This window comes from Vicugna pacos, chromosome 4 (genome assembly GCF_048564905.1).
Source record: "Vicugna pacos chromosome 4, VicPac4, whole genome shotgun sequence".
NCBI classification, from domain to species: domain Eukaryota; kingdom Metazoa; phylum Chordata; class Mammalia; order Artiodactyla; family Camelidae; genus Vicugna; species Vicugna pacos.
The window spans coordinates 20,622,081-20,647,750 of NC_132990.1; the positions used below are offsets into that span (position 1 = coordinate 20,622,081).

At 35.8% G+C, this 25,670-nt stretch overlaps 1 protein-coding gene and 1 pseudogene across 9 annotated transcripts in view; one reads left to right on the forward strand and one right to left on the reverse strand.

Annotated features, from left to right (window-relative positions):
• Nucleotides 1-25,670, forward strand: part of MLLT3 (MLLT3 super elongation complex subunit) — a 236,697-nt gene that overhangs the window by 156,969 nt on the left and 54,058 nt on the right. For all 9 annotated transcript variants that reach the window (XR_012071913.1, XM_072959333.1, XM_072959331.1 and 6 more), the window contains one exon: nt 16,976-17,677. Coding sequence is in view for 8 of the 9 variants with exons in the window: in XM_072959333.1 (XP_072815434.1) it covers nt 16,976-17,677 (702 nt within the window). In the remaining variant the exon portion in view is untranslated. The remainder of the gene's footprint in view (nt 1-16,975; nt 17,678-25,670) is intronic.
• LOC116280217 (cytochrome c oxidase subunit 7A2, mitochondrial pseudogene) lies at nt 5,356-5,604 on the reverse strand (annotated as a pseudogene).

Consider the following 25,670-nt stretch of genomic DNA (forward strand, 5'->3'; position numbering starts at 1 on the left):
TCCTCATGACCAGATTCAGGTTATGCACCTCTGGCAGGAATATTACAGAAGTGATGCTGGGCTCATCTCAGCACACTCACACGTGATCATGATTTCTGTCGTCCCATACCATGACTACTGTTACGTGACTCTGATCACTTGATTCAGATGGTGTCTGCTAGGCTTCTCCACTGTAAATTACTTTTTTTCCCCCTCTTTTGTTAGTATTTTATTGGGAGGTAATTTGAGAAAATGTAAATATCCCATTCCTCCTTAAATTTAAGTTTATCCTTATATTTATTATATCACCATGGACTCATGGATATGTTTTTTTTTTCAGTGAGTTATAATCCATTACTATCACCATTTATCTTCTTGCTGAAATTGTCCTCATTTGGTTGGTGGGAGCCTCTTTCATCTGGTTTCTGTGTCTTTTTGACGTGGTCTGATCCATCTTTGCATACTTCCTGACTTTCTGCTACAAGATGTTGTCCCAGGCTCATTTGGTAGTTTCCTTGTCCCTGGATTTAGCCATTTCTTGAAGGAGCAGCCCCTTTTTTAGTAGCTCTGAGCCTCTGAGTGGATGCCTCTCCTCGCATCACTGTCCTCTCCTCCCCTGCTGTTGCCTCCTTTGCTTGGTCCCACCGAATAGCTCCTGGACTGTATTATTCAGGAAGAGGAAGGACACATTTTGTTCAGATGTCATCACTCATGTTAGCTCTGTGTGCATGGGGACTATAACATTTGATCTGGCATCCCTGAATGCCTACTACATAGTAAATGCTCAATAAGTGAATAAATTCATTCAAAGACAAATTCTGCATCTGTTAACTCTGCATTTGTTAGGAGTTGGTCATTATTCCAGGTGCCAGGGGTTGGGGTGGAGGGACACAACAGTGAACCAAATTTAAAAAAGCAAAAGAAAAAGCGTACATTTGTCGGAGTCCTGTGAAGGGAAATAGTTCTTGGTGAAGGATGGAAATAATTTTGTAAGGCAGCCGTTTCCCCAAGTGTGTTCATTTATATTAATATGTAGTAAATGCAAAAAAGGTTTTGACTTTGCACTTTTTAAACTGTAGTTCTTATTAAAGTGCATAGACGAAATGTGTCACAGATTTTTTTAGCCTTAGTAATTCCTTTTCTTGTATTACTATAGCTCTGCTTTTTCCCCTACCCTGAAGAGAGCTGGTGCCTTGCATATAGCTAACTCAGCTTTCAAATGCAAAATGGAAATCCTAGTAATGTAGAAATGTTATATTCATTAGCTCCTCTCTGTAGTTTGTTAGTTTTTTACTTTTGGCCAGAGATACTACCAGCAAGAAAAGTGAATTTTCTCATTATGCTTTTGGTAATAAGTAACAGAATGTAGAAACAATGAGAATAGATCATAAACTCCTTTCTATTAATAGAATTAATCATCTATGTTATTTCTTTTAACTCCTGTGGGTAGGACCATAATACATAGCATGTAATCAAACTCTTTTTGTATTATAAAATTATTCAAGCATTTATTCACTCAAACGTATTTTATTGCCTATTCTTTGCTGAGTGCCTACCTCACAGGACTCTTAAGGGATTCAGTGAGACCATGTGTATGCTTTGCTCAAAGTAACTAGTAAGTGTCCACCGAATCTGAATCTGAATTTCCCTTATTAACCTATAGGATTCTGACTTCAGGTATAAGTTGTTCTTAAAATAAAAATGTTATGTTATAATTGATAGATGAGGATTATATGTATTTTATAGATAAATTATAAAACACACACCATAAACTCACCATTCAACTTAAGAATGAGAATTAGAACATGAATACCATTCAGACTACCTATACACACCTCCCCAGTCCATCAGTTTGTCTTCGCCAGGTGTAACTGCGCTCCTGAATTTTCTTGAGCTTTTAAATGTAGTTTTAATACAAATGTATGTATTCTTCTGTTTATTCAGCTTTGCTTATTTTTGGTCTTTATGAAGATGTTATAATATTGTATGTAATTTTCTGTGACTTGCTTTATTTTCTCAGCACTGGGTCATGTTTGCCCTTGGTATTGCATACTGCTGATTGCATTGCTGCATAATAGTCCATGCAGTATGATCTGTGTATCTATTTTCTTGTTACCTAGGTATCTAGATTACGCCTTTTAATTTTGTTTTATTTTTGCTGCTGTGACTAATACAGTTATGAACCTTCTTGGGCACATCTCCAGTACCCACATACTGGAGTTTCTCTAGGGCAGTGGATTTCAAACCTCTATGACTGTGACTCATAGTGAGAAAATTTGTTTTCCGTAATAACCAAGTACCCACTTACATAAATATACATAGATAAACGAGACAAAAATGTTGCTAATCAGTGCCTCCTTTTACTATGGGGGACTCAATCTGTTTTATTTTGTACTAGTTGACTTGTAAATAGCGATGCAGTCCTTTCTGTTGCTTTCCAGTCTCACTAAAAGGTTCTGTTGGAATAACACTGCTCTGAGTCAGTGGTTCAAACTGTAGGGCCCATGAGAATCACCTGGAGAGTCTGTAAGTGTGAGGACTCTTGGGCCCCGCTGCCTGGATTCCTATTTGGTAGGTCTGGGCTGGAGTTTAAAAATCTGAATTTCTAACAAGCGTCCAGGTAATACTGATGTTGCTGGCCTGCTGACCACATTTGAGAAATACTGCTATAGAATATATACCAATGAATGAAATTCTGAGTCATAGAGCATTCACATATTTAGCTTTTTATTATTTTACATAGTATTTGCAACAATTTAGAGTTCTATATCTGTATGTGTAAAGAGGTCTTTTCTAGGTAGACATGTTCACCTATGCCTATTTAGTAGCTATTAAAGTATCTTCTTGTTATCTTATTTTGTATTTCAGTAATTAGTAATGAGGCTGAGCATACATTTCAGTGGCCATTCATGTTTCTTTCCCTCTGAAATGTTTGTTCATGTCTTCTGCTTATTTTTCTATTAATTTATTGGAGGTCTTTTTATATTCTGGAACTATGAATACACTGTTGGTTACACTTACTGTAGATATCTTTTCCTTTTTGCCCATTTAGTGGCTTTTTAAATTCCTTTATGGTATCTTCTGATAGAAATTCTTAAATTTTAGTGTGGTCAGATTTTTTATGGCTAGTTCTTTTTGTGTCCTATTAATATGTTCTATACCCCATGGTCATATAGATAATCTCATATATTTTTTTCCAACACATTTGAGAAGTTTTGCCTCACATTTAAATATTTTCAAACATCTGGAATTGATTTCATGTGTTGGTATGAGGTAAGAGTCTAATTTAAATTTTTTCCTATAGAGAAAATCAGTCCCAGCACATTTTATTAAGTTGTCTGTACTTTACTCAATGATCTATAGTGCCTACCCTGTCAAACATCAGATTTTCATACACTTGTGAATCTGCTGGGGGTATGTGGTGCAGCTCTGTTGCACTGGTCAGTTTGTTTATCTCTGCGGCAGACCACAGTATTGTAATTGCTCTGGTTTTATAATCTCTCTTTGACATAACAACATCTATTACATCATTCCTTGTTCTTCATATACATTTTAGAATTAGTTTAAGTTCTTTGAAAAACTATGTTAAGATTTGGATTGAAATTACATTGACTCTGTAGGTAATGAGTATTTTTATCCCTGAATACCTAACGTCTTTATCAGTTTAAATGTTGTTATCATTCTTTAAATATTGTTGAAGTGTTAAGATATTTCTGATAAAAGTCTAGCTAGTTTTACGGTTTGTTTATTCCTACGTATTTTTTTTATTGCTGTTATAAATAGAGTACTAAATGTTTCCTGTTTGTTACTGTTGTGTAAATATGCAGTTAGTTTATCTTTGCATACTTCTAACTATCTTACTGAACTTAATTCCAGTAATTTTTCTGTGTAACTCCTTTTGTTTTTCTATGTGGACCATCATGTCATGTGAATAATGACATATGTCTCTCATATTTTCAATTTTCATTTTCCCCCTGCCTTTTGTGGTCCTGTGTCAGTAGGATTACCAGTAAAATACTAGGTATAAATGTTCCCAATTTCAAAAGAAATGATTCTAACAACTGACCATTTAGAATGTTGTTTGCATGAGAATTTAGTAGCTACCTTTTATCAAGTTAAGAAATTTATCTCCTAGTGCTGGTTTAAGTGTGTTGTTTCCTTTTTTAAAAAAAAATTGTACGTGGATTTTATCAGACAACTTTTCAGCATCTCTTGAGGTGAGCAGATGATTTTGTTCTCCTTTAATCTGTTAATGTGGTACTTGACAAGAATTTTTGTCATGCTAAACTACTCTTGAATTCTTGAGTTAAAACCAATTTGGTCTTGCTCTATTATGTACCCCCCCTAGTGGATTAATTATGCTAATACTTTATTTAAAAACTTTGGATTCATGTTCTTGAGTTACATTGCTTGTATGTTTCTTTCTTTTACTATTCTTGGCAAGTTTCGTGCTTGATAATATTCACGACATAAAGTGAGAAATGTTTTCTCTTTTTGATCTTTTGGAAGAGTTTCTATCAGTTTGAAGTGTTCTTTTCCTAGAACTTGGTTGTAAAACCTTGTGAGCCTGATACATTCTTTGTAGGAAGATTTTAAACTACTTACTTGATTTTAATGAAGGATTATTCTTGATTTTTATTTCGTTTGGGGTCAGTTTTAGTAAGAGGACTGGATTTTTATTAGTTCTTTTCAAAGTTTCTTATCATATTTGTTGAATTCTTTAAGAGTTTTTTAAAAAGTCTTTACACTCTTCCTTTTGCATGAGTTAATTATACAAAATTCTGTCATTTTTTAATCAAATATAAGCATTAAATCTAAGATTTTTCCTCTAAGTACTGCTTTAACTAGATTCCACAAATATTAATGTGTAATATCTCCTTTATTATTCAATATGATGAATTTGAAATTTTTTTCATTTTAATTCCTCTTTTACCTGGGATTTATTTAGAAGTATGTCTTTACAATTCCAAATGTGTGGAGGTTTTTTAAAATTAAAAAAATTTTTTTTTTACTTTTAGCTTCATTGCATTACCATAATTTCTTCTTGAATTCACTTTCCTTCTTCCTGAAGTGAGTCCTGGTGAAGTTCTTTTAAATGAAAGTTTCCTCTCAATTTTTGGTAATCTATAAAAGTTTTGATTACTGTCTATGTTATGAAAAGTGGTTTTGCTGATTATTCTAGATAGAAGTTAAATTTCAGTGCTTTGAAAATACTTCTTTTCTTTTTTCTCATTTATTTTATTGCTTTATTGCTGGCAGTTAGTACGAATCAATGAATATTGATCCCCAAAGAAGAACTCAGTTATTCATCAGATTACTGGTCCACAGAGAGTGAACAGAGTTGAACCAACTGATTGCTGGGAGGATAAACTGGACTCAATCCTGCTTCTTGGGAAATGAAGCCATAGCCGGCTGATACGTAGCATATGCTGTTCCACCAACTGTAAGAATCATGGTGGCCTGTAAAAGAAGGCATCAGCTATCCCACCCTTTTGATGCGCTGAAATTCCATTATCCTCCTGTAGTAGCTTTTGTTTCTCTGGAACTTTATTTTCAAACTGCCTTCGTCAAGCAGTACTTATGCCTCTGGGCAATCTGACAAAGGGCCAACAGATTCCACAGCATCTTGGCTCAGTAATTGTCAACCAACAGCAACAACTCCTTTTGTTTTTTTGAATTCTAATGTCAGTTTAACTCAGGGTTATGCCAGTAGAAGTACAGGAACTCCCTCTATGAAGGAAAAATTCCTGATTTCTAAGTGTTTGCTTATTTCTATGGTGTAAATATTTTCTTACCACGTTATGTCAGTTACTGTAGAGCTGAGAAGAGATATGCAGTAACACACAATTATGAAGTATTTCCACCATCCTGATACAGTAGACACCAATAATTACCTCACGAGCACAGATAATAATAGTATGTAGCAAAATAATTAGGGAGTGATGAATTTTGATTATCTGTTACCTCTGCTTTTAATATTTTTCTACCTGTATTTTTAAATAATTTAATATTTAGTAATGGCCTTGCTTAAAAATTGTTCACAAAATTTCCAAAAATTTAGTAATTGGCTCTTGTGAGTCTGTAGTAGACAGTTACAGCGTACCACTTTTGCTCTTTTACAGTGGGTGAACTCTTGTGAGCCTTGGTTACTGCTTTTACAATATTTTTGTCTTCGTGTTCTTCATTTTCAGTACAATGTGTCTAGGAGTAAATTCCTTTTAATTTATGGATCTATCATTGTTTTTATATTGTCCTTTTTTCTATGGGTTCATGACTTTTATTTTGGAAAATTATCGGCCATTGTATAACCTGTATTCTTCATTTTTTTCTGATTCTCTGATTAGATAGTTGTTACTTTTATTCTGTCCTCCATGTCTCTTAATAGCTTTTGTATTTTTCATTTTCTTGTGTCTTTGTGTGCATTCTGGCAGTTTGTTCAGATCTGTTTTCCAGCTTATTAATTCTTTTCAGTCATGCTTAATCTGCATTTCAATCCATTGAGATATTAATTCCACTAGTGATTTTTTCCCCCTCCATTTCTTAAAGCCTTGTTTCTTTTCAGTGGCCTGGTCATTCTTTCTTATCTCTTATTGCTTGGACACTTTTTGGATTCCAACTTGTTTCCTTTCCACACCTTGTATGTCATCATTTTATATTCTGCATGTGATGATTCCAGTATCTGAACTCCCTTAATGCCCTTTTACAGACTCACAGATTATGGTGGCTTATTTCTTTGTGATTAGGGATATTTTTAAATTGTGAGTTCATATTTGATTTAGTTGAACTTCAGGAATCCTAAGGCCTGAATTCAGAGTACAGCAGATTTGTAGGCACTTCTGGATTTCTGAGAGACTCTGTGGTTCAGGTCTTTAAATATGCTATAGGCCGCAGGTTTAGTCTTTAGTGGACCTGTGAGTGCCCTTTGGGCAACCTCACCCCTCATGCTTGACTGTAGCTCACAGTTCACATTATAACTCTTTCCATCTCCCCTTTTATCTTTCTCTCTATGTCTCTTTTATATACCCATGACTCCTGACATTTTATTTTTTTATAAGCCCCCCAATGAAGAGTTTTTAACTGTCTAGTATCTAGTTGTATTACAGTGAGGGTTCCTGAAGAGCCCACTATATTGCCCAAATTAGAAGGTTTTTTTTTTTTTCCCACTGAAACCATAGTATGTCTAGCAGTTTCAGCATTGCTCTTTGCATTGTTGGAGACTCAATAAGCATGAATTGAATAACTGTTGAGAGAAGGTGCCGAGACAGCATAACCCTGATTATATTTTCCCATTGTTTAATTGTGTCTCTCTTTGGTTTTTTATTTATGCATTAGATTTATTGAATTTTTATGCACAGGCACCAGTTTTCATCTTATACTTCCAGCTACTCCTCTGTGATTAGTATTATACATTATACATTGAAGACTGACTACTGTTTGTGAGTAACAGTTATCAAGGCTCATTGTCAGAACTCCAGCTAGCACTAAAAGAGAAGACTAGAATGATCTGGCCAATATGTTTTAAAGCTTGTTTAAGAAAACAGAAATTGTACAAAGCTAAATATACGTAAACCTAGAAAGAGAAGTGACATAATTATTACTTTGAGTTTCTAGTTTCAAACCACAAAAGTAAACAGAAGTTTGCTTGAAACTGCAAAGTCTTCTAAATATAGTTTCCTGTTAACAGTGCCTAATTATAATTTAGAGTTTAAGCCATAGCAAGTCAAGAAGTGGTACATAAATAGGATCATTTTAAATGAGATTGGATTCTGAAACAAAAGTATTTTATAGTACATAGAACATAGCTGAAACTAGTCATTTTAGAAGGGAAGGCATTTTAAAATTTGTCTACTTCGATTATCATTTTGTGAAATATTGAATAGTCTTGCCAAATGATACTTTCTAGTTCAGTTTCATATTTACATGCAGATGCAGTATTTCAGTATATTTTTAATATGAAAACACTTAGTAGGTTTACTTTTAATGCTTTTCAACAGAAAACTAGGGAAATGATAATTCTGTTTATTTTAGAACTGAAAGAATTGTTTTTTTAGTTTCCATTTCTCAGTTGTGAATATGATTTATAGATTTTATTTTCTTTACCTTTTAATGGTCTTAGTACAATGAATAAAACTCAAAATGCAATCTAAATATCCTAAGCTAAATTTGTAGCTTAGAGCTTGATTGTAGCTTGCTAAAAAAAGAAAGAAAGAAAGAAAGAAAGAAAGATAACATTGAAACCACATCAGAGGGAAAACTGAATTTTTTCTTTTACAACACAGGAAGATATCAGTAACAGAGTTGAACAGCATCTCTTTTTATTTTTCTACTGCAAAATTTATTTCCTCTAAATCTCTGAAGTGTAAATGGGTATATGAAAGAGGAGAGAATATAAAGTACATTTGAAAGGTTGAAGAAATTTATATTATATCAAAATAATGCATTTACATGGTTTAAAAGAATTAACTAGCAAAGGATGATATTACCAAAACCCAAAAGTCCAATATTGTATTCTTCCCCAATCTCCTTTCCACTTTCTGGGAGGAAATGTTTTCAGTGTTTGTTTGTTTTCCTTTTCCTACTTTTTTTTAAGTTCTAGGATTACTGCCTAATGTTTCCAAACTATATACTTACGCTTCTATTTCTATATGAGAACTAAACCCATTGGCCCCGTCTCCTTTTCCTCCCAATATGACACCATTTTTAATTCTTATTTTTAGAATTCATTCTTTCTAGATATTGAACCTAGAACTTTGTTTCTTTTCCTACCAACTATGGACATTGTTTCTTGATTCTCATCTTTGTAGGCTCAGGGTATCCTGGAGTTTCTTTCCCTTCTCTGTTTGTGTTTCTACCTTCCATATTTGTCATCCAAACATTTACTTTTGCATTGTCACAGTAGCTAACATTGTTTTATGAAATACGAGTTTTCAGTTTTCTGTGCTTGTCTGTGTAGTAGTAATAATTGTGGTAGTAATTGAAACCACTTACATAGTCCACACTATGTGCCAAGCACATTGTGTTAATCATATATATTATAATACATACATATATATATACACACACATAGGGATTTTACATTTATTATACTTATTTAATCATCAAGTTGACCTTGATGGAATAGGTAATGTTATGGTCTCCATTTTACTGACAAAAAAATTTAAGTCACTTAGTAAGTGCTAGAGCTGAGTAGGTTAATTTCTCAAAAAATTGAAAGTCAGTGAATGTTGTTTACAGCTATGCCTAAAGGTTATTCACAGCTAAGGTGTGTACTATTATTATCATATTTTCTTTCTTATATAGTCATTTATTTTGTGGTTTTAAAAATTATTGTTTTTCTTTAGTGCCTCCTTGTTTTTGTGCTAAAATGTTCAAATTTCCTTGGTTTCCTAATACCTCCTATGGAGGCCTTTATAGAATTCCTCTAGATTCCCTATACAGTGACCTCCCTCAACCCACCCTCCTTGGAGTGATCATTTATTTGAGCACTATAAATTTTTGTCATTTTAAATTATGCACGGTGGCAGATTTTTACATTGATTTTGAAAACACTGAATTATGAGAGAAGTGTATCATAGTTTCGTGATGCTCTTTAAAAGAATTAAAGGTAACGTGTTCTGCAGGAAAGTTATAGGAAAGGTTGATTTTCTAATATCACATAAGCCCTCTGAACACAATTATTTTAATGTTTGTCAAGTTTGAAATATTTACTTGGTAACAAAAGACTCGAAGTTTAAGCCACTTGAAACATACACAGGAAGAGCCTATAATTTCAAAATTCGTTATTTGCCACCTACCCGAAAGTATTATGTTGTACCCCCTCTACTGGAACTAAATAGAACTTCCTGATACAGTTATGCCTAGACGGCAGGCAGGTTCAGTGTTGTTCTTTTAAAGCCGTTGAGTCTGTCCCCCTTTCTTCCCATCCTTTGTTCATTCTCAGCTTAGGTTATGTTGACAAGATTAACAGTTGCTTTGAAACCAGCCGACCTTCTGAAAGTCAGTGGAAGTATAGTGGTTGAGCGCACGCGCATTGAAGCCAGACTCCCTGGGCTTGAATGGCTGTTCTGCCACTAATTATGTGTGTGTCTTTGGGCACATAGGGTTCTGTGCCTCAGTCTCTTCACTTTGAAATTGGACTGTGAAATAAAAGCTGCTTCTTAAGATAGTTGAGTTAATAATTATAAAACGCCTACATCAGTATCTGGACCAGTTAGTGTTCAATGAGCTGTTACCGCTGCCGCCGCCACCGCCATCACCATCACCACCGCTGTCGCCACCGCCGTCGCCACCGCCATCCCACAGTGCGGCAGTGCTCTAAGCAGCCTTTCTTTTTTCACTTCTACCCACTCCAGCCTCTCTACCACATTGCTACTAGATGATCTCCCTAAAATGAATAATTATTAATATTGACTTCTTCGTTAAAGTCCTCAAATGGATCTCCTTTGCTTCGCCGATGTAACCTGTTGTTACAGGCCAGTCTGTCTCTATAACGACTTGGCAGAACTCCTAGCCTGGCATGGTTGTTTAGAGTCTCCTTGAATGATCAGCATCATCTTTTGATCCTCTTTCATGTTACTTGTTGGTTCATGCTTAACTGATAGAATGGTTGCTGCATCTTTTGTTGTTTCTGCAAAATCCAAACTTACCTGTATTTCTATATCTTTGTTGGTTGATTATTATTTAGATCCAGGCAAACTGAGGAATTTAAGATGATTTCTTCATTTCCCTAAAACTGACTGCTGCCCCTCCCTGGTCAGGTCTAGAAATGGCTTTTTTTCCTCCTGAGCTGTGGAGGTATATTGTAGAGTTCTCTCAATTTCCTGGTGGAGTGTCACCTTCAAGAATGGCACATTATTTAAAAAATCAAAACAAGTAAAACATTCCAAAGCATTGTGTGCAATAATGGCAGGCTCCCCCCCCCCTTTCTTGTGTGTGTAAATATTTCACGTTCTTTTTATGTACAAGCCATTTAGATTGTTACTGAATGAAAGATCTTCTTACTGTTCTCAAATGTCATTTCTTTTCCATTCGTGGAGTGTTTTTTCAATCACCTGTCCATTGACTGATACATGTTAAATTTGGGGCCTTGTTGTCTCTGTTTAGCTTTGATTTTTAAATAAGTTTTGATTTTTTAAAAAAAATTAGTTTCTATCATTTGTTGTCGAAATGTTTTCTGCTTCACAATCTTACTGTGTTAGAATCATTTTAAATAAAACATACAATGTAAAAGTCAAATCGTGTTAAAAGCCTAGAAAAATCATCAGCGGTACATTTGCTCCACGCCTTCCATGAACTCTCTCTCACAACCATTTTGAACTGCTTCACTGTTTCTTTCAGTATTTGCCTACCTATTTTGAAGTATTAATAAATTGCTATCCCCTCAGGAATTTTATTCCTGTTACGATAGATCGTGATTTTAAGTTTAAGAAATTTTAAATTCAAGAAACTTGATCTCTCTTAGTTGATTTTAAAAAGTAGATTATAGATCTCCTTTAAATCAGAATTAACTTGATAAATTTCTCTTTAGACTTTGATCCATGAATATACATCTAAGGCATTTTAATTCATAAGTGGTGATGAAATTTATTTTGTTTACTTTCTTTATGTTTGGTGTTAGATTTGTGGATCTTTTCCTAGTTTCTCAGAGTGAGTACTAGATGTGTTTTTTATTCCTGGTTTCTCTCCTCTCTCTTCCTCTTCTTTTTAAAATAATAAATGTGGTAAAGACAATACATTTTCTTTTGAGCATATGTTTTGCTGTGCCCTAGAGTTTTTATATGAAATGGTCTTTTCATTATTTTCATTTGACTGATTTCTCTTGTCTATATTTTCCTAATTTTATTAGAGTATGATCAACCAATATAATCTATTCAGATATTTTAACAGATTATTTTACTTATAATACCTTTATGATCGATTTTTGTCAGTGATTCATGGCCGCATACAAAATTGTAAGCTTTATTCAAGAGATAGAAAGTTTTATATATAATTAAATCGAATTTGTGGGTTGTATTACTCAATTTCACTAAGTCTATATTCATTTCACTTTATTAGATCTGTCCATTTCTGACAAAGATGTATTGATTTCTCGTTTCAGTGAAATATTTTCAAGTTTTAAAAAAACATATTCAACACATTTTGCTTTATATAACTTAGCATTTAAATTGCTTATGCTGTTGGGTTGTCATAACCTCGAATTTAACATTGTGTGATTTTAATATAACACTGCTTTCTTTTGGGGACACTGAGCTGGTATTTCTTGACTTGTCCCTTTATTTTAAGCTTTTCTCAGTCATTCAACGTTAAGTGTTTCTTACAAACCATCTGTATATGACCTTTGTCTTTTTAACCCCATCTAACTGTATATCTTTTAGTAGAAGAATTTAACTTTCTTTTAAATTCTGAGTGATGCTTGATTTTGTTACTTTTCACCTAATTGATTATTTATATTTGTAACTTTTAAAATTTTTCTTCATTTGGTTTATATTTTAAGTTGATATTCATTTCCCAGTTTCCCCTTATTTATGTGTCGGTTATTCTGTGCTTTTCCATTTCATTATTGGCCACCTTCCCTTTCAGTTGCTCATAAATCCAGGTTTTTTTCTCCTACTTTAACATGAGAAATGATACCAATGTTTCCTCTCACCTTCACATGCTGATCCTTCCCTTTAGTGTTCCTAAATTTCTATGCAGGTAATTTAATTTTTAGGTCCAGATTTTGGTTAGACTTTTCGGTGTCAGGAATTCATATTGAACACTTATGTTACATATTCCGTATAGTTTATTATCCATTTAGATTTAATTCTGTATGGAAGGCAAAGCACATTCCTACACATGAATGGATTCATTTCTGATTCAGTTATAGTTCCATTAGAATTCCATCCCAAGTCCTTTCCTTAGGTGGAACAGTGGCAATGTGATTTTTGAATCCTTAAATTTTGGTAAATGCTTTGTTCCCACTGAAGGATGTTTTCTTCTGGCTGTCTAGCTGTTACTGTCTTTTCTTCTCATTTCCAGTGTCACAAATGAGAAGTCCAATGTTAATTTGATTATTTTTTAATATTAAGTAATTGTTCTTTTTGGTGATTTGTAAGGTTTTCTTTTTAGCCTTAAAGTTTAGGAATTTTAGTGTGATGTTCCTGAACATGTGCCTTTTCCCTCATTAGTCCTGGCTAGGTCTTGTAGAGCCCTGTAAGTTTACAATTCAGTCTTTCCCTACTTCAGGAAAATTGTCTTTCATATTACTTTAACTATTGCCTCTCTTCTATCTTTTCCTTTTCCCTCTTCTGCACACTCTTTGGAAACTCTTCTTATGGTTGGTATGTTAGTTAAGTTGCCTTAACCTGTTCTTCGAGTCTTTGTTGTTTTTCCGTTATGATTTTCCTCCCTTTGTATTTTCAGTTTATGCCGTGAGATGTCTTCCAGTTGGTCCTTCATTCATTCAAATTGACCAGTTAGAGTCCATCTTCTCCTTTAATTTACCTACTGAGTTATTCATCTTGAAAATTTTACTTTTTAAATTTATTTGGAGTTATTAAAAACTGTAGAAATTATTTTTTGCTCTCCACTTGACTCTTCTTAGGTAGTCATACTATTTTTGACTTCAATATTTCATCTCTATCCTTCAAGAGATCTGTTAGGTCTGCCCTCTCCCACTCTCTCTTACCATTAGGCATGCCATTTATATGTGTGTTGGGGTTCAGGTCAAGCTGCTAGGGGATCTTAGGTTGTTTTAATCCTGTAAGGGATGGAAGGTACTGGCATGTCAGCCTTCACCGTAGCAGCAGGCATGTTGTGTGTTTCATGTGTACTTGGAGGACTCTGTCTTCCTTCTGGTCTTCTTGCATTCCCAGCCTCAAGAGTAGAGGAGACTACCCTCTCCTTCCTCTTGAGTGCCCCCTGAGCACCTTTGGGGCCAGGGAGATTGGCCACATTTGTGCAGTTATCTATGTGTCAAACTCTCTTGGGTCTTGCTTGGAGCCCTACACCAGTTGTCTCTCAAGATGCTTATAATCCCATGGCCACATTCTTCAGGCCCCACTCACTACCTGCCATCCCCGGGAGCTGACCAGTTCAAGGGGGATGAGTGGGTTGGATTTGGGATTGAGGTGGGAGAAGGTAAGTCAAATCCAAGATTCTTTCTCTCCTCAGAATCCTTTTATATTTTATTCTTAGCCTCAGTTGGGATTTTACCCCTCTGTGCCATTTTCATGTGTTTAATGGCATTACAGACAAAATTTCTATTTTGAAAGGCTATGACTCATGGTTTTCCCCATGTCTTCCTATGCATAAGATCTTGGACAATACTAGTTTTTAGAAAGTGTCCTTTTAAGATGCACTTTGGATGCGTATAAAGAGTATACTGGTCTGAGATAAATAAAACTCTCCTGAGAGAGTTTATCTGTCCATATGCAAATTTTATTGAACAAGATGTAAATTATCTGAATATTTTACACAACACAGAAGCCAGTCAGAGTAGGACAGAGACGAAATAGGTAGATGAAGAAACAGGAGCTGGAGAAAGAATCATCCTTGGGTTACCAGTGATGCTAGGAAGAAGACAGGGAGATAACATGGAAATTGAAAGTCACATATAATCATTTTTATCTTGGCCAACAGTTGCAACCTGTTCTGTTAAGCCATCTACTGGACTTACTGACAAGTAGTATTTGAAGAAATTATAAACTAAAGGGACCCATTCTGTTCCAGAAAATTAAAATAGGAAAGCATTCAGTAGACTCTCAGTGGATGAAAGAAAATACTGTACGCTATATTGACAGGTTGTAAAGTTAGTACAAGTCTATGTATATTTATGTTTAAACAGTCGTCTGTCTTAAATATTTGAGATTTGAATTATGCACACGTGCTCTTCCTAATACTGATATTCAGTTTATCCTAATCAGCCTCAGGCAAAGAGAATTTGAATTATACAACATGGGTAAGCTTCACATTGAATGGCAATTAGTCTGTGCTGTTTAGTGGCACTTAATACTGAGGTTAATGGTTAAGTAAAAATATTTAAAAAGCCCGTGACTTGATTCCCAGTATATATGGGATAGGTAGGCTGAGAATCAGTAAAAGATTTTATTCTGTGTCAGTAACAATTTAATTCCTGACTTTGTGTCTAAGCCTCTGTTTTACATTTATTACATGTGTGAATATGGAGTCAGGTGACATCCATTTGAACTTCGCCATTTATCACAGGCCCAGGCCAAAGAAAATGTAGCCCTCTAGAACAGAATCCATTCTCTAACCTTTTTGTTATTTTCTAAATTTCTATTTGTCTGGCATATTGTCATGGAATCTGTTTCTCTTCTTAATTCTGAGTTGTATTAGCTTAAAGAAAGCTTTTTGGTGAAGTGGAAGGAGCAAGAATGGTTGGGTCGCTTGCTTGTACCAAGATTTGTTGGGTGGGTGAAAAGGTGACAGTAGGCTTTTAATACTCGGACCAACATGAGGAGTAAAATGTTATAAAATTTCTGGAGTTTTGTACTTAACATCATATGTATGCAGTCGACACAAGAGCTTGAACTTTCTATGTCATATAACACTGTGTACTTTGCCTTAAGAATTCTAGTTTGTCCTACAAAAGGAGTTTAAAAATAAATCAAGAAAGGACTGCTATAGAAGTTGTTTTCTGGGGTTGGGGGAGTGCTGAAATGTTGCTATTTTTAAATGCTTAACACTAGAAAGTATGTTGGTAGGTTGAAATTTGTATATTTTTAAAAATTATATTACAAAAATATATGTAATACTCCATGAAGGTGGAGCATTTAACAGCAATGCTTGGGTGTTCTAGAGCCATAATTGGAATCCTGATTGCAAATTGCCAAAATTCAGTGGGTCGACAAACCAATTAAAAAAATCTCAAGGATATTAGATTTCAAAAATGTTCTCCCTTAATTTAGTCTGTCCATTATGCTTTATTTTGATTATTCATAGTATTGCTTAACATGCCAGGAAATGTCTTGTAATAGAATTTATAAAATACTGTCTTTTTGATAATAGGAATGTGCACTGTCTTTAGTGTTCTGTTTTAAAATCTCAGATTAAGTGGTTAACTCTTTCCTCATCATACTCAAGAGTAATTGCCAAAGACTTTTCAGTCCATTAGATGACCATTAGGTGAAATCTTTGTTCTGCTACACTTTTCTTTTCTTTTCTTTGCTGGTGGATAGGAGATGTATCCCTTAAGGGAACAAATTTAGTCAGAAGGAAAAAAGCTTTTTATCTTTATTATTATTATTATTTTATTAATTATTATTATTATTTTATTTCCTTTTGGGGTCTTGTGATTCTTTATAATAAAAAGTCATTTAAAATGTAATATGATCTGGCCTCACATTGTGACCCTTGGCTGTTTTCTACCTCCTGTTCAATCTTTGCTGTAGCTGGATGCTGCTCCCCAAATATAATCAGTACTTTAATCTCTCATTGTTTGAGTCATTCTAGTCTCTGGTCTTCAAGTATTCTTTTATCCTTCTCTTTCTAGTAATTGCCTGCTTATCCTTGAGAATCTAACTGAGGTGTTAATTCTCCATAATTTTCTGAATTATTCTCTCCATCCTCCAACAGGATCAGTTACCTCTCTTCTTTGTGTTGGGATAGCCCTTTATAGGTGGCTCCGACAACAACTATGAATCACAGATGTGTCATCGTTATTAAGAGTGGGGGCCATGTGTTATCCAGCTTTGTCTCTTCTAGGACAGGCATGTAGTGAACATTTGTTGAACTGAAATGTTTAGAACGCCATGCTTGTCATGATTAAGAAGACAGCTTGCCTCATTAAATTCCCCGATCACAGTAGCCTGCACTCACTGCCCTTCGCCCACCCTGCTCCCACCTGTTCTATTGTGGCTGTCGGGTTCCATTAAAATGCACTTGGGAGCCTTCTGCAGAGGATCACTTTGCGTTGCTCCGGTGCATGGAAGCTGGCTGTGGGGTCTTCCTTGACGTTCTGTTCTGAGAGTTTCGCTTTCTTCCCGCCTTTCTGCAGGACCCTAACCGGAGCATCCATACCAGCAGCAGCAGCAGCAGCAGCAGTTGTAGCAGCAGCAGCAGCAGCAGCAGCAGCAGCAGCAGCAGTAGCAGCAGCAGCAGCAGCAGCAGCAGCAGTAGCAGCAGTAGCAGCAGCAGCAGCACCAGTTTCTCAAAGCCTCACAAATTAATGAAGGAGCACAAGGAAAAGCCTTCTAAAGACTCCCGAGAACATAAAAGTGCCTTCAAAGAACCTTCCAGGGATCACAACAAATCTTCCAAAGAATCCTCTAAGAAACCCAAAGAAAATAAACCACTGAAAGAAGAAAAAATCGTTCCGAAGATGGCCTTCAAGGAACCGAAACCCATGTCAAAAGAGCCAAAACCTGACAGTAACTTACTCACGATCACCAGTGGACAGCAAGATAAGAAGGCGCCCAGTAAAAGGCCCCCCATTTCAGATTCCGAAGAACTCTCGGCCAAAAAGAGGAAAAAGAGTAGCTCAGAGGCTTTATTTAAAAGTTTTTCTAGTGCACCGCCGCTGATACTCACTTGTTCCGCTGATAAAAAACAGATAAAAGATAAGTCTCATGTCAAGATGGGAAAGGTCAAAATTGAAAGTGAGGCGTCTGAGAAGAAGAAATCAACTTTACCCCCGTTTGATGACATTGTGGATCCCAATGATTCCGACGTGGAGGAGAACATGTCCTCTAAATCTGATGTGAGTAGTCTGCTCGGTTTTCCTCCTTTCCCTGGTCAGTTGGCAGGTTTTATTTCAGATATAGCTTCAGGATAAAGACAGAGGAAGGAAGATGACTGTCGAACCGTAAAATGGTAGCCTGGAAGTAGACATGGCCTGGAAATGAATATTCTTAACTAATGGAAGGGAAACGAAATCATTAAGGAATCTGCAGATGTGTAGGCTGTGATTTAAGTTGTTAAAGGAAAAATATGTTCCAGGGTACAATAGCGGGTCACTTGAAAAAGCCGCAGAAGAATCTAGATGTTCGTTGGAGCTTACTTACTGTGCTTTTCAGTGATTGCTGATTTAGGAGAGTGAGAAGGATGCAAAATAAAAGTAGAATGCGACAGAAAATAAATTTTAAAAAGAAACAGAAATATAATAGAGTGCAGCTATAATGTTGATCTTTTTGATCAGTGGAATGAAGTAATTTGCTTCCATAGATCGAAAATTGGTAATAGTGTTTTTTCCCCATAGTTTATTGAGGCAAAAATTGATGTAATAATTTACTGTATATTTAAAATGTAAAATTTGATACATTTTAATGTATATATGTGCCATGAAACCAGGTTGTGATATTTTGAAAATGAAATATTTAATTTTTTTTTCCCTGTCATATAGCCACTGATTTGGAAGAGCCAGGGTGTGTGATCTTCATTACAAGTTTTGCTGATGGGTAGGATTATCTTTTGTGGATTCCTAAAAGACCATCTAGCCATCTAATACCCCACCCTCAAAGTTATTTGATACTGAGATTTAAACTTATGATTACGAATTTCTCAGAGTTGAAAGGGATTTTCAGGTTATCTACTCTAACCTCCCCTACCGGTGTAAGAAATCTTACACTTCTAGTGACAGAACTGTTAGTGATTCAAGTATTTCATTCTATTTCTGGAGAATAAGTATTATTTACTATGAAATTATCTCCTTCCCATTTTTCTCTAACTTTGGCCTTCTGCTGTTACTCATCAGTCATCATCAGTCCCAATAACCTCCTTAATTTGAGTTGTCTGTTTCTAGACAACGGTCAAGGAGGACGTCTGGCTAAAAAATGCTGGCAGTTTCAGGATACTTCTCTTTCTGCCCCATAAGGAAGCTCCACCAAAGTTCCCACTTCAAATGCTGGCAAGGGGTAGGAGGCCTTAGCAGACTTTCTCTGCATTTATACTGCTCTGGCTAGAAAGCCAGCTGGGGTGAGGATGTGGCATCAGTACCAATCCCTCCCTTGTCATCCAGACTCCACTTCCTCCCTCCAACTCTCTTTAGCCGATCTCAAAATTGTAATAGATCATATTAGGGGCCAAGTAGTATATAAAATACTGGAGCTTGGGTAATTTGTCCCAGTGGTTGGTAAAGACCTAATAGTGATGATGGTTTGTGAAATGGAAATAAAAGCTAATGGGTTTGTCCCAGTGTCTTAAGCTTTTATTTTTCCTCCTTTGCTTTTTACCTCTCCTCTTAATTCAAAACTTGCTCTTAATGCAGATGTTCCTTGAAACGTTTTTTGTATGTTTGCTTTTTATTTAAATCACCTTGAGATGTTCACTGATGCTGCTGGGGTGCGATTGTCTGTCCTTCCGTAATCTGATATGTTGCGATTCTTCTAGGACAGAGGTTTTCAAATGGTCGTTTGTGATTTACTGGTGAGCCATGAAATCGATTTAGCATGTTATCACTAGTATTAAAAAAAAGAAAATCAGAATACATTGTAATTAGTGTGGGTGAGTGATGGTTTCTGAAAATTTTATTTCAGAGACTGTGTGTGTATTTCTTATAATAGGCTATGGTCAGAATTTTGAAAGGCACCTTTCTTGAATTTTTGCTGATTTGTGAGAAGACCAAATGGCTTTTATAAAGCACTACTGAAGGCTCTTTCTACATGAAATTATCATAGATCATCTTCCTCTTTAGATAATTCTGTGTATTCTTATTTTTTGCTTGTCGTTTGCTCCCTCCCTTTTCTATGTAAGGTAATGGCTTTTCTTTTCCTAAACGTCATGTTCAACTTGATAGATTTATTTAAAGAAATACCTTGAAAAATGTTCTGGAATGAAGATTTAGAATTGTAATGTTGTACAATAGGTAGCAAATTTTCAAAATGATTTATGACATGCTAAAGCTGTATATCCAGTGGTCCTAATAGGAGTTTTTGTAATGTGCTTTACCTATCATTACAGAAACAGCCTCTAAAGACTTTTGGGTATTATTTGGGTATAAAACCCAACAACTGTACTTTCCTTATCGGTTTTCTGGTAGTAATGCTTTTATTGTTGCTGCTATTGGCTTAATTCTCTATGTAGGTGGTAGAACAGAAGAGAATTGACAAAAGTGGTTCCAAGTGTGCCAGGGCCCAAAAGACTTTCTGTGAACAAAGAAGAATAAAAGAGGGCTGAAACTCCCTTTATCCAATGGTAAAGGTAGCCTTTGTTTGGCCTTTCTCCTACCTGGTGTCCCTCCTGGGGGTAAGACCTAAGGAACGGGAAGCAGTTGTAATGGAGAGCACTAAACAGCTCATTGCTTCCCTTGGCGAGGAACTGATTGGATAGCTTGGGACAGGCCCAATTTCAGGGGACACCATTCACATTGTCCTGGTGGTGAGTGTGTCTGTGTCTGAGTGAGTGAGATCAGATGATCTGATCTGTCTAGGGACCTTTCCAGCTTCATTACTTGATGATGAGCCAGATTTATATTCATTTGTGGAGGGTTGTTTCAGACATAGCAGGCAGAGATCAAGGGCTTTGGAAACAAAAGAAAGACACAGAAAGAAACTGGATGAGTGTGAAGAAGTAGGAAGGGCCAGGGAAAAAAGATTATTTACCTGGTATGTCTGTGAAGAAAACATCTCACTTTGGTTCAGGTTGGTTACAATTAAGGGGATGAACTTTTTAAAGAAGTGTTTCCATAATTAAGTTAGATTCAGCTTTTATATAAAAATAAAAATCAATGCTATTAAAATGGATTAGGAAGCTTAGATCATTGAATATATGTTTATATGCCTGCATTTTTTGAGGGATCACTTATTTGTTGATACGTAAGTAGGTAGGTAGTAAAGTAATCAAGTAATTAGGAGTCTCACTCTAGTGTCAGACAGGCTGTGATTTGAATCCCAGCTCCACCAGTGATCTTGGACAAAGAATTTGACTTTCCGTATTTCTTAGTTTCTTCTTTTGTGAAATAGAGATCATAATAACACTTAAATTGTAGGATGATTGTGAAAATAGTCAATCTGAGTAAAGCATTTAGCACACTAATCAAAAAATGTTAGTGAGCCGTTATTACGATTTGGCTTCTGGCAGTCTTTATACCCTATAACTTTGAAAGAGATCTTTTGATGTTCAGAAATACTGCAGAATTCTAGTGTCCTGTTTCAAGTGTGGGGGCTAGTACTTGAAATATATCACATTGCTCTGAGTTTCGTCTTGAGGAGGTACATGGCCTTGATATTGATATGCACGTGTAACATGGTAACTGGAAAAATACAGGACAAAGCATCTCAGTTTTAAATCAGAAGTTAAGCCAAAGTTTCCCAGGATCTTTTTAATTAAATGAGATAAAGGGCAAGGACTTACCTAGCACTGCATTGGTAAGCACTTGAGAGGTTTTATTTTTTATTTTTTAATTTTTTAACATTTTTTATTGACTTTTTCCATCCTTTTACTCTCAATCTATTTGTGTTCTTCTCCCTAAAGTGGGTCTCTTGTATGCAGCGTATTGAAGGTTCTTGCGTTATTATCCACTCTGCCACTCTACATCTTTTGACTGGAGCATTTAGTCCATTAACATTTACAGTAATTAATGATAGATGTGTGTTTATTGCCATTTTGAACTTATTCTTGCAGTTGATTTGGTATTTCCTCTTTGTTCCTTTTTTCTTCATTTTGTGGTTTGGTATTTTCTTTTGTATTATCTTGGATTTTATTTAGTTTTTGTGACTCACTTGTAAGTTTTTGGCTTGTGGTTACCCTTTTTTGTAAGTCTATTAACCCATTAGTATAACTGTTTGTATTAAACAGATAGTAATATAATCTCAAACCCATCCTACCGAGAACAAAAAATTTAAAAAAGAAAAAAAAATACTCTATTTCTTTGCTTCCCCCTCCCACTCTGAATGATTTAGATGTCTTCTTTTACAGTTTTGTGTTTATTCTGTTTGTAATTCATGATAGTTATCACCTTTCCAGTTACGAGTTTCTCATTTTTGTGGCATCCTGCTTCTTTTCTACTTAGAGTAGACCTGTCAGTATTTCTTTTAGCATGGGTTTAGTGTTGCTAAACTCTTGTAGTTTATGCTTGTCTGTGAAATTCTTTCTCTCTCCTTCTATTCTAAAGGATAGCCTTGCTGGATAGAGTATCCTAGGCTGCATCTTTTTTTCATTCAGGGGTTTGAATATATCTTGCCACTCCCTTCTGGCCTGTAGTGTTTGTGTAGACAAGTCAGCTGAGAGCCTTATGGGGGTTCCCTTGTAACTCACTGTTTTTCTCTTGCTACCTTTAGGGTCATTTCTTTATCCTTGATTCTGGCCATCTTGATTATGATATGTCTTGGTGTGGGCCTATTTGGGTTCTTCCTGTTTGGGACCCTCTGAGCCTCCTGTACTTGGATATCTGATGCTTTCTTTAGGTTTGGGAAGTTTTCAGTCATGATTTCTTCAAATACCTTTTCAATCCCCTTTGTTCTTTCTTCCCCTTCTGGAACCCCTATTATGCGTAGATTGGCACGCTTATGTTATCCCATAGGCCCCTTATATTGTTTTCATTGTTTTTTATTTGTTTTTCTCTCAGCTGTTCTGATTGGGTGCTTTCTGTTGTCCAGTCTTCTAGGTCACTTATTCATTCCTCTGCATTATCTAGCCTGCTTTGTACAGCCTTTAGATCAGCTCTCACCTCAGCAAATGAGTTTACCAATTCTACTTGGCTCTTCTTTATAGCTTCAATTTCATTTTTAATGTATTTTATATCTCTAAACACTATCTCTTTTAGTACTTTGATCACTCCATTTTTGAAATCTTGATCTAGTAGGCCATCAATGTCTATTTCATTGATCGTGCTTTCAGGGGATTTCTCTTGCTCTTTTAATTGGGAGTGGTTCCTCTGCTTCTTCATATTGCTCATATCTCTCTGGCATTGTGGCTTAAGGAGTATCAGTTACCTATTGTGGTCCTTAAGGACTTTATTTATTTATCTATCTAAAGCCTATGCAGGAATAAAACTTTAAAAAAAAGAGAATTTTAAAAGAATGGAGAAAAAAGGTTTGAAAACAGTGTATAATCAATAATAGAAGAGCAAGTTGAAGCAGAATAGCAATTGTGTTGTGACATCTTTTAAAAACCTTTAAAAAAAGGAGAAAAAAATCAAAAAACAAAATTTGAAATAAGTGTATAATCAAAAACAGGAGATTAAAACCAGGAGAAATAAAAATGAAATGAGACGGATTTTTTAAAAATAATAAAAATTAAAGTATTTTAAAAGAAAAATTTTAAAGGGATTAAAACTGGAGACGTATACAATTGTTTAAAAAGTGAAATTTTAAAAGGCAATAGAAAATCGAACAGATTTTAAAAAAAGATAAAATAAGAGAGAATTTTAAAAGAAGGGAGAAAAAGAGGTTTGAAAACTGTGTATAATCAATAATATAAGAGCAAGTTGAAGCAGAACAGCAATTGAATTGAAACATCTTTTAAAAACTTTTAAAAAAGGAGAAAAAAATCAAAAACCAATATTTGAAACCTGTGTATAATCAATAACAGGAGATCAAAACCAAAAGAATTAAAAATGAAATGAGGTGGATTTTTAAAAAATAATAATAATAAAAAGGTTTTAAAAGAAAAATTTAAAAGGGATTGAAACTGTAGACATATACAGTTGCTTAAAAAGTAAAAATTAAAAAGGTAATAGAAAATAGAACAGATATAAAAAAGATTAAAAAAAAAAGGTATGTGTTCTCCTGGAGACTGTGTGCTCTTAATGATTTTATCGAGAAGTCTTTCTGTCTTCACCCTGTTTTGCGAACTCAGCTTGCTGTTTCCAGAGGCTCTCTGTTGGCGCCCTCGTCTGTGCTGCTCCCAGTGCCTGTTGGCAAGCAGATCGTGCCCCCTCCCAACACTGGGTCAGGTGCTGAGCTCTTACCCGGTGGGCAGGTGGGTCACTCCCCTTCCTGATGCCACAGTCAGATGCTGCGCTTGCGTGAGGCAGGTGGGCGGATTGCGTCCCTTTCCAACACGGCGGTGGTCAGGTGCTGCGTTCCTGCCAGGAAGGCGGGGTGGCAACCCGCCCTTTGAGAATTTTTAAAATTGTTGTTACTATTAAAAGAAGATATCCTAAAAAACTGATTTATCTTTGGATTACTACTTATATGGCTGAAAGAATAATTTTTAAATAGGATTTGCAATTCCTAAAATGCTTCTCATTTCATATAGAAATCTAATATTGTCACATGAAAGTGCATCAGGATTTTCCTCTACAGAAGAATTTAGAAGGTTGGGGTGGAGAGTGGGTGTGGTGGTGGGTAGGAGGCAGAGGGGACTGTCTTCCAGTGTGTGAGCATTTAGCAAATACTGAAAACAAGATAAGGGCGTATCTTTGTCATGTATGTAAATGTTAGCATTAAGATTATTTCACATTCAAGAACTTAGGTAATTCCCATTAGAGTAAAGCTGCTCTTGGTTTAGGAATTCATCTTTTTGTGGTCATTTATGGCAAATGGCTGTTTCTAACTAGTGACTGGCACTAACTAGGAGCTAGAAAGGGTGAGGATCTGAGAGTATCTGGATCAAGTAAAAGTTTGTAATTGTGGTCTGTATTAACCTGTATAAATTTTAATTGACAATGAAAGAAGAAAATCTTTCACTCTTCCTGTAATTCGCTGGTTTTTGTTTTTCACAGCTCTCTGCTTGTAAAGAGAAGTTTATTGCGTTGATCTTGTTTGTCCTCTGAGGAAGTTTGGTATTCATAGTAGAGAAGGAGGGGAAAACAGTAAAAGCAAATTGAAATAACCCTTTATGATGGAATTCGGTTATGGTAGTAATTTCCTTATCATTGCCTTCACTTTTTTACCTTGCTTCGTAGACATTTAATCGTCATTTGAAAGTGCAGAAGTTAGAAGTTTTAATTATCTTCCCTCGTAAATGGGCAGACTGCATTTGGTAAAATGTTACATACTTCAACCTGCAGTGTGAGAAATGAGATGGTAATCGTGTCTTGATAGCTTGGCTTACCAAAGTGTTTTTGTGGTTAAAATCTTGCAGGAGAAAGATGAAATCTCATCACATGGAATGTTTTTTTCCTGAGGGAGGGTGGTAGTTCAGATACAGGGTAAAGACTTCAATCCACCTTAGCAGAAATGTCTTTGGGAAAGAAAAAAAAAGGCGAAGGAAAAAGAAACTTCCCTTCTTTTGTGGTGCCTCATTTCCTCCCGCCCCACCCTGTCCCTTGCCCTGCTTACACGTCTGGAGTTGGCAGTAAATGTCCTGCTGTTGAAACACTGGCCTCAAGGTTTTATGTGATGGAAGGTTGTCACAGTCAGAGAAGAAGGTCTTTATTGTGTTTTCAAAGTGGCTTTTTAATGACTTGTAATTCCAGCACATGCGAGAGCTGTGAAGTCTGTAAGGATGGTGAGCGAGCAGCTGGGGAGGCCACGTATTAAAGGGCGCCCTGACTCTCCGGGGGCGGGGTGGGGGTGATCTAGTTCTGGAGTCCTCTTCATTTGATAACTGGAGGTCAGCATACCTGAAAGGGTACAGGTTTTCCTTGGGTAGGTGTCGCCCAGTGTGGAACATTCATGAACACAACGGGCAGACAGTTAACTTCGCTGGATGCATGGAGATATTTCACCCGCCGTGTTTTCTGATGCTTGGTTGGTTGTTATCAGTGTTAGATGTGAGCAGATGGAGGAGGGTACAGGCTAGCCAGTCAATTGTTGATTAATTTAGCCATCTTCCTCACTTATTCCCTAAAATTTAAAGCAATCAAAAGG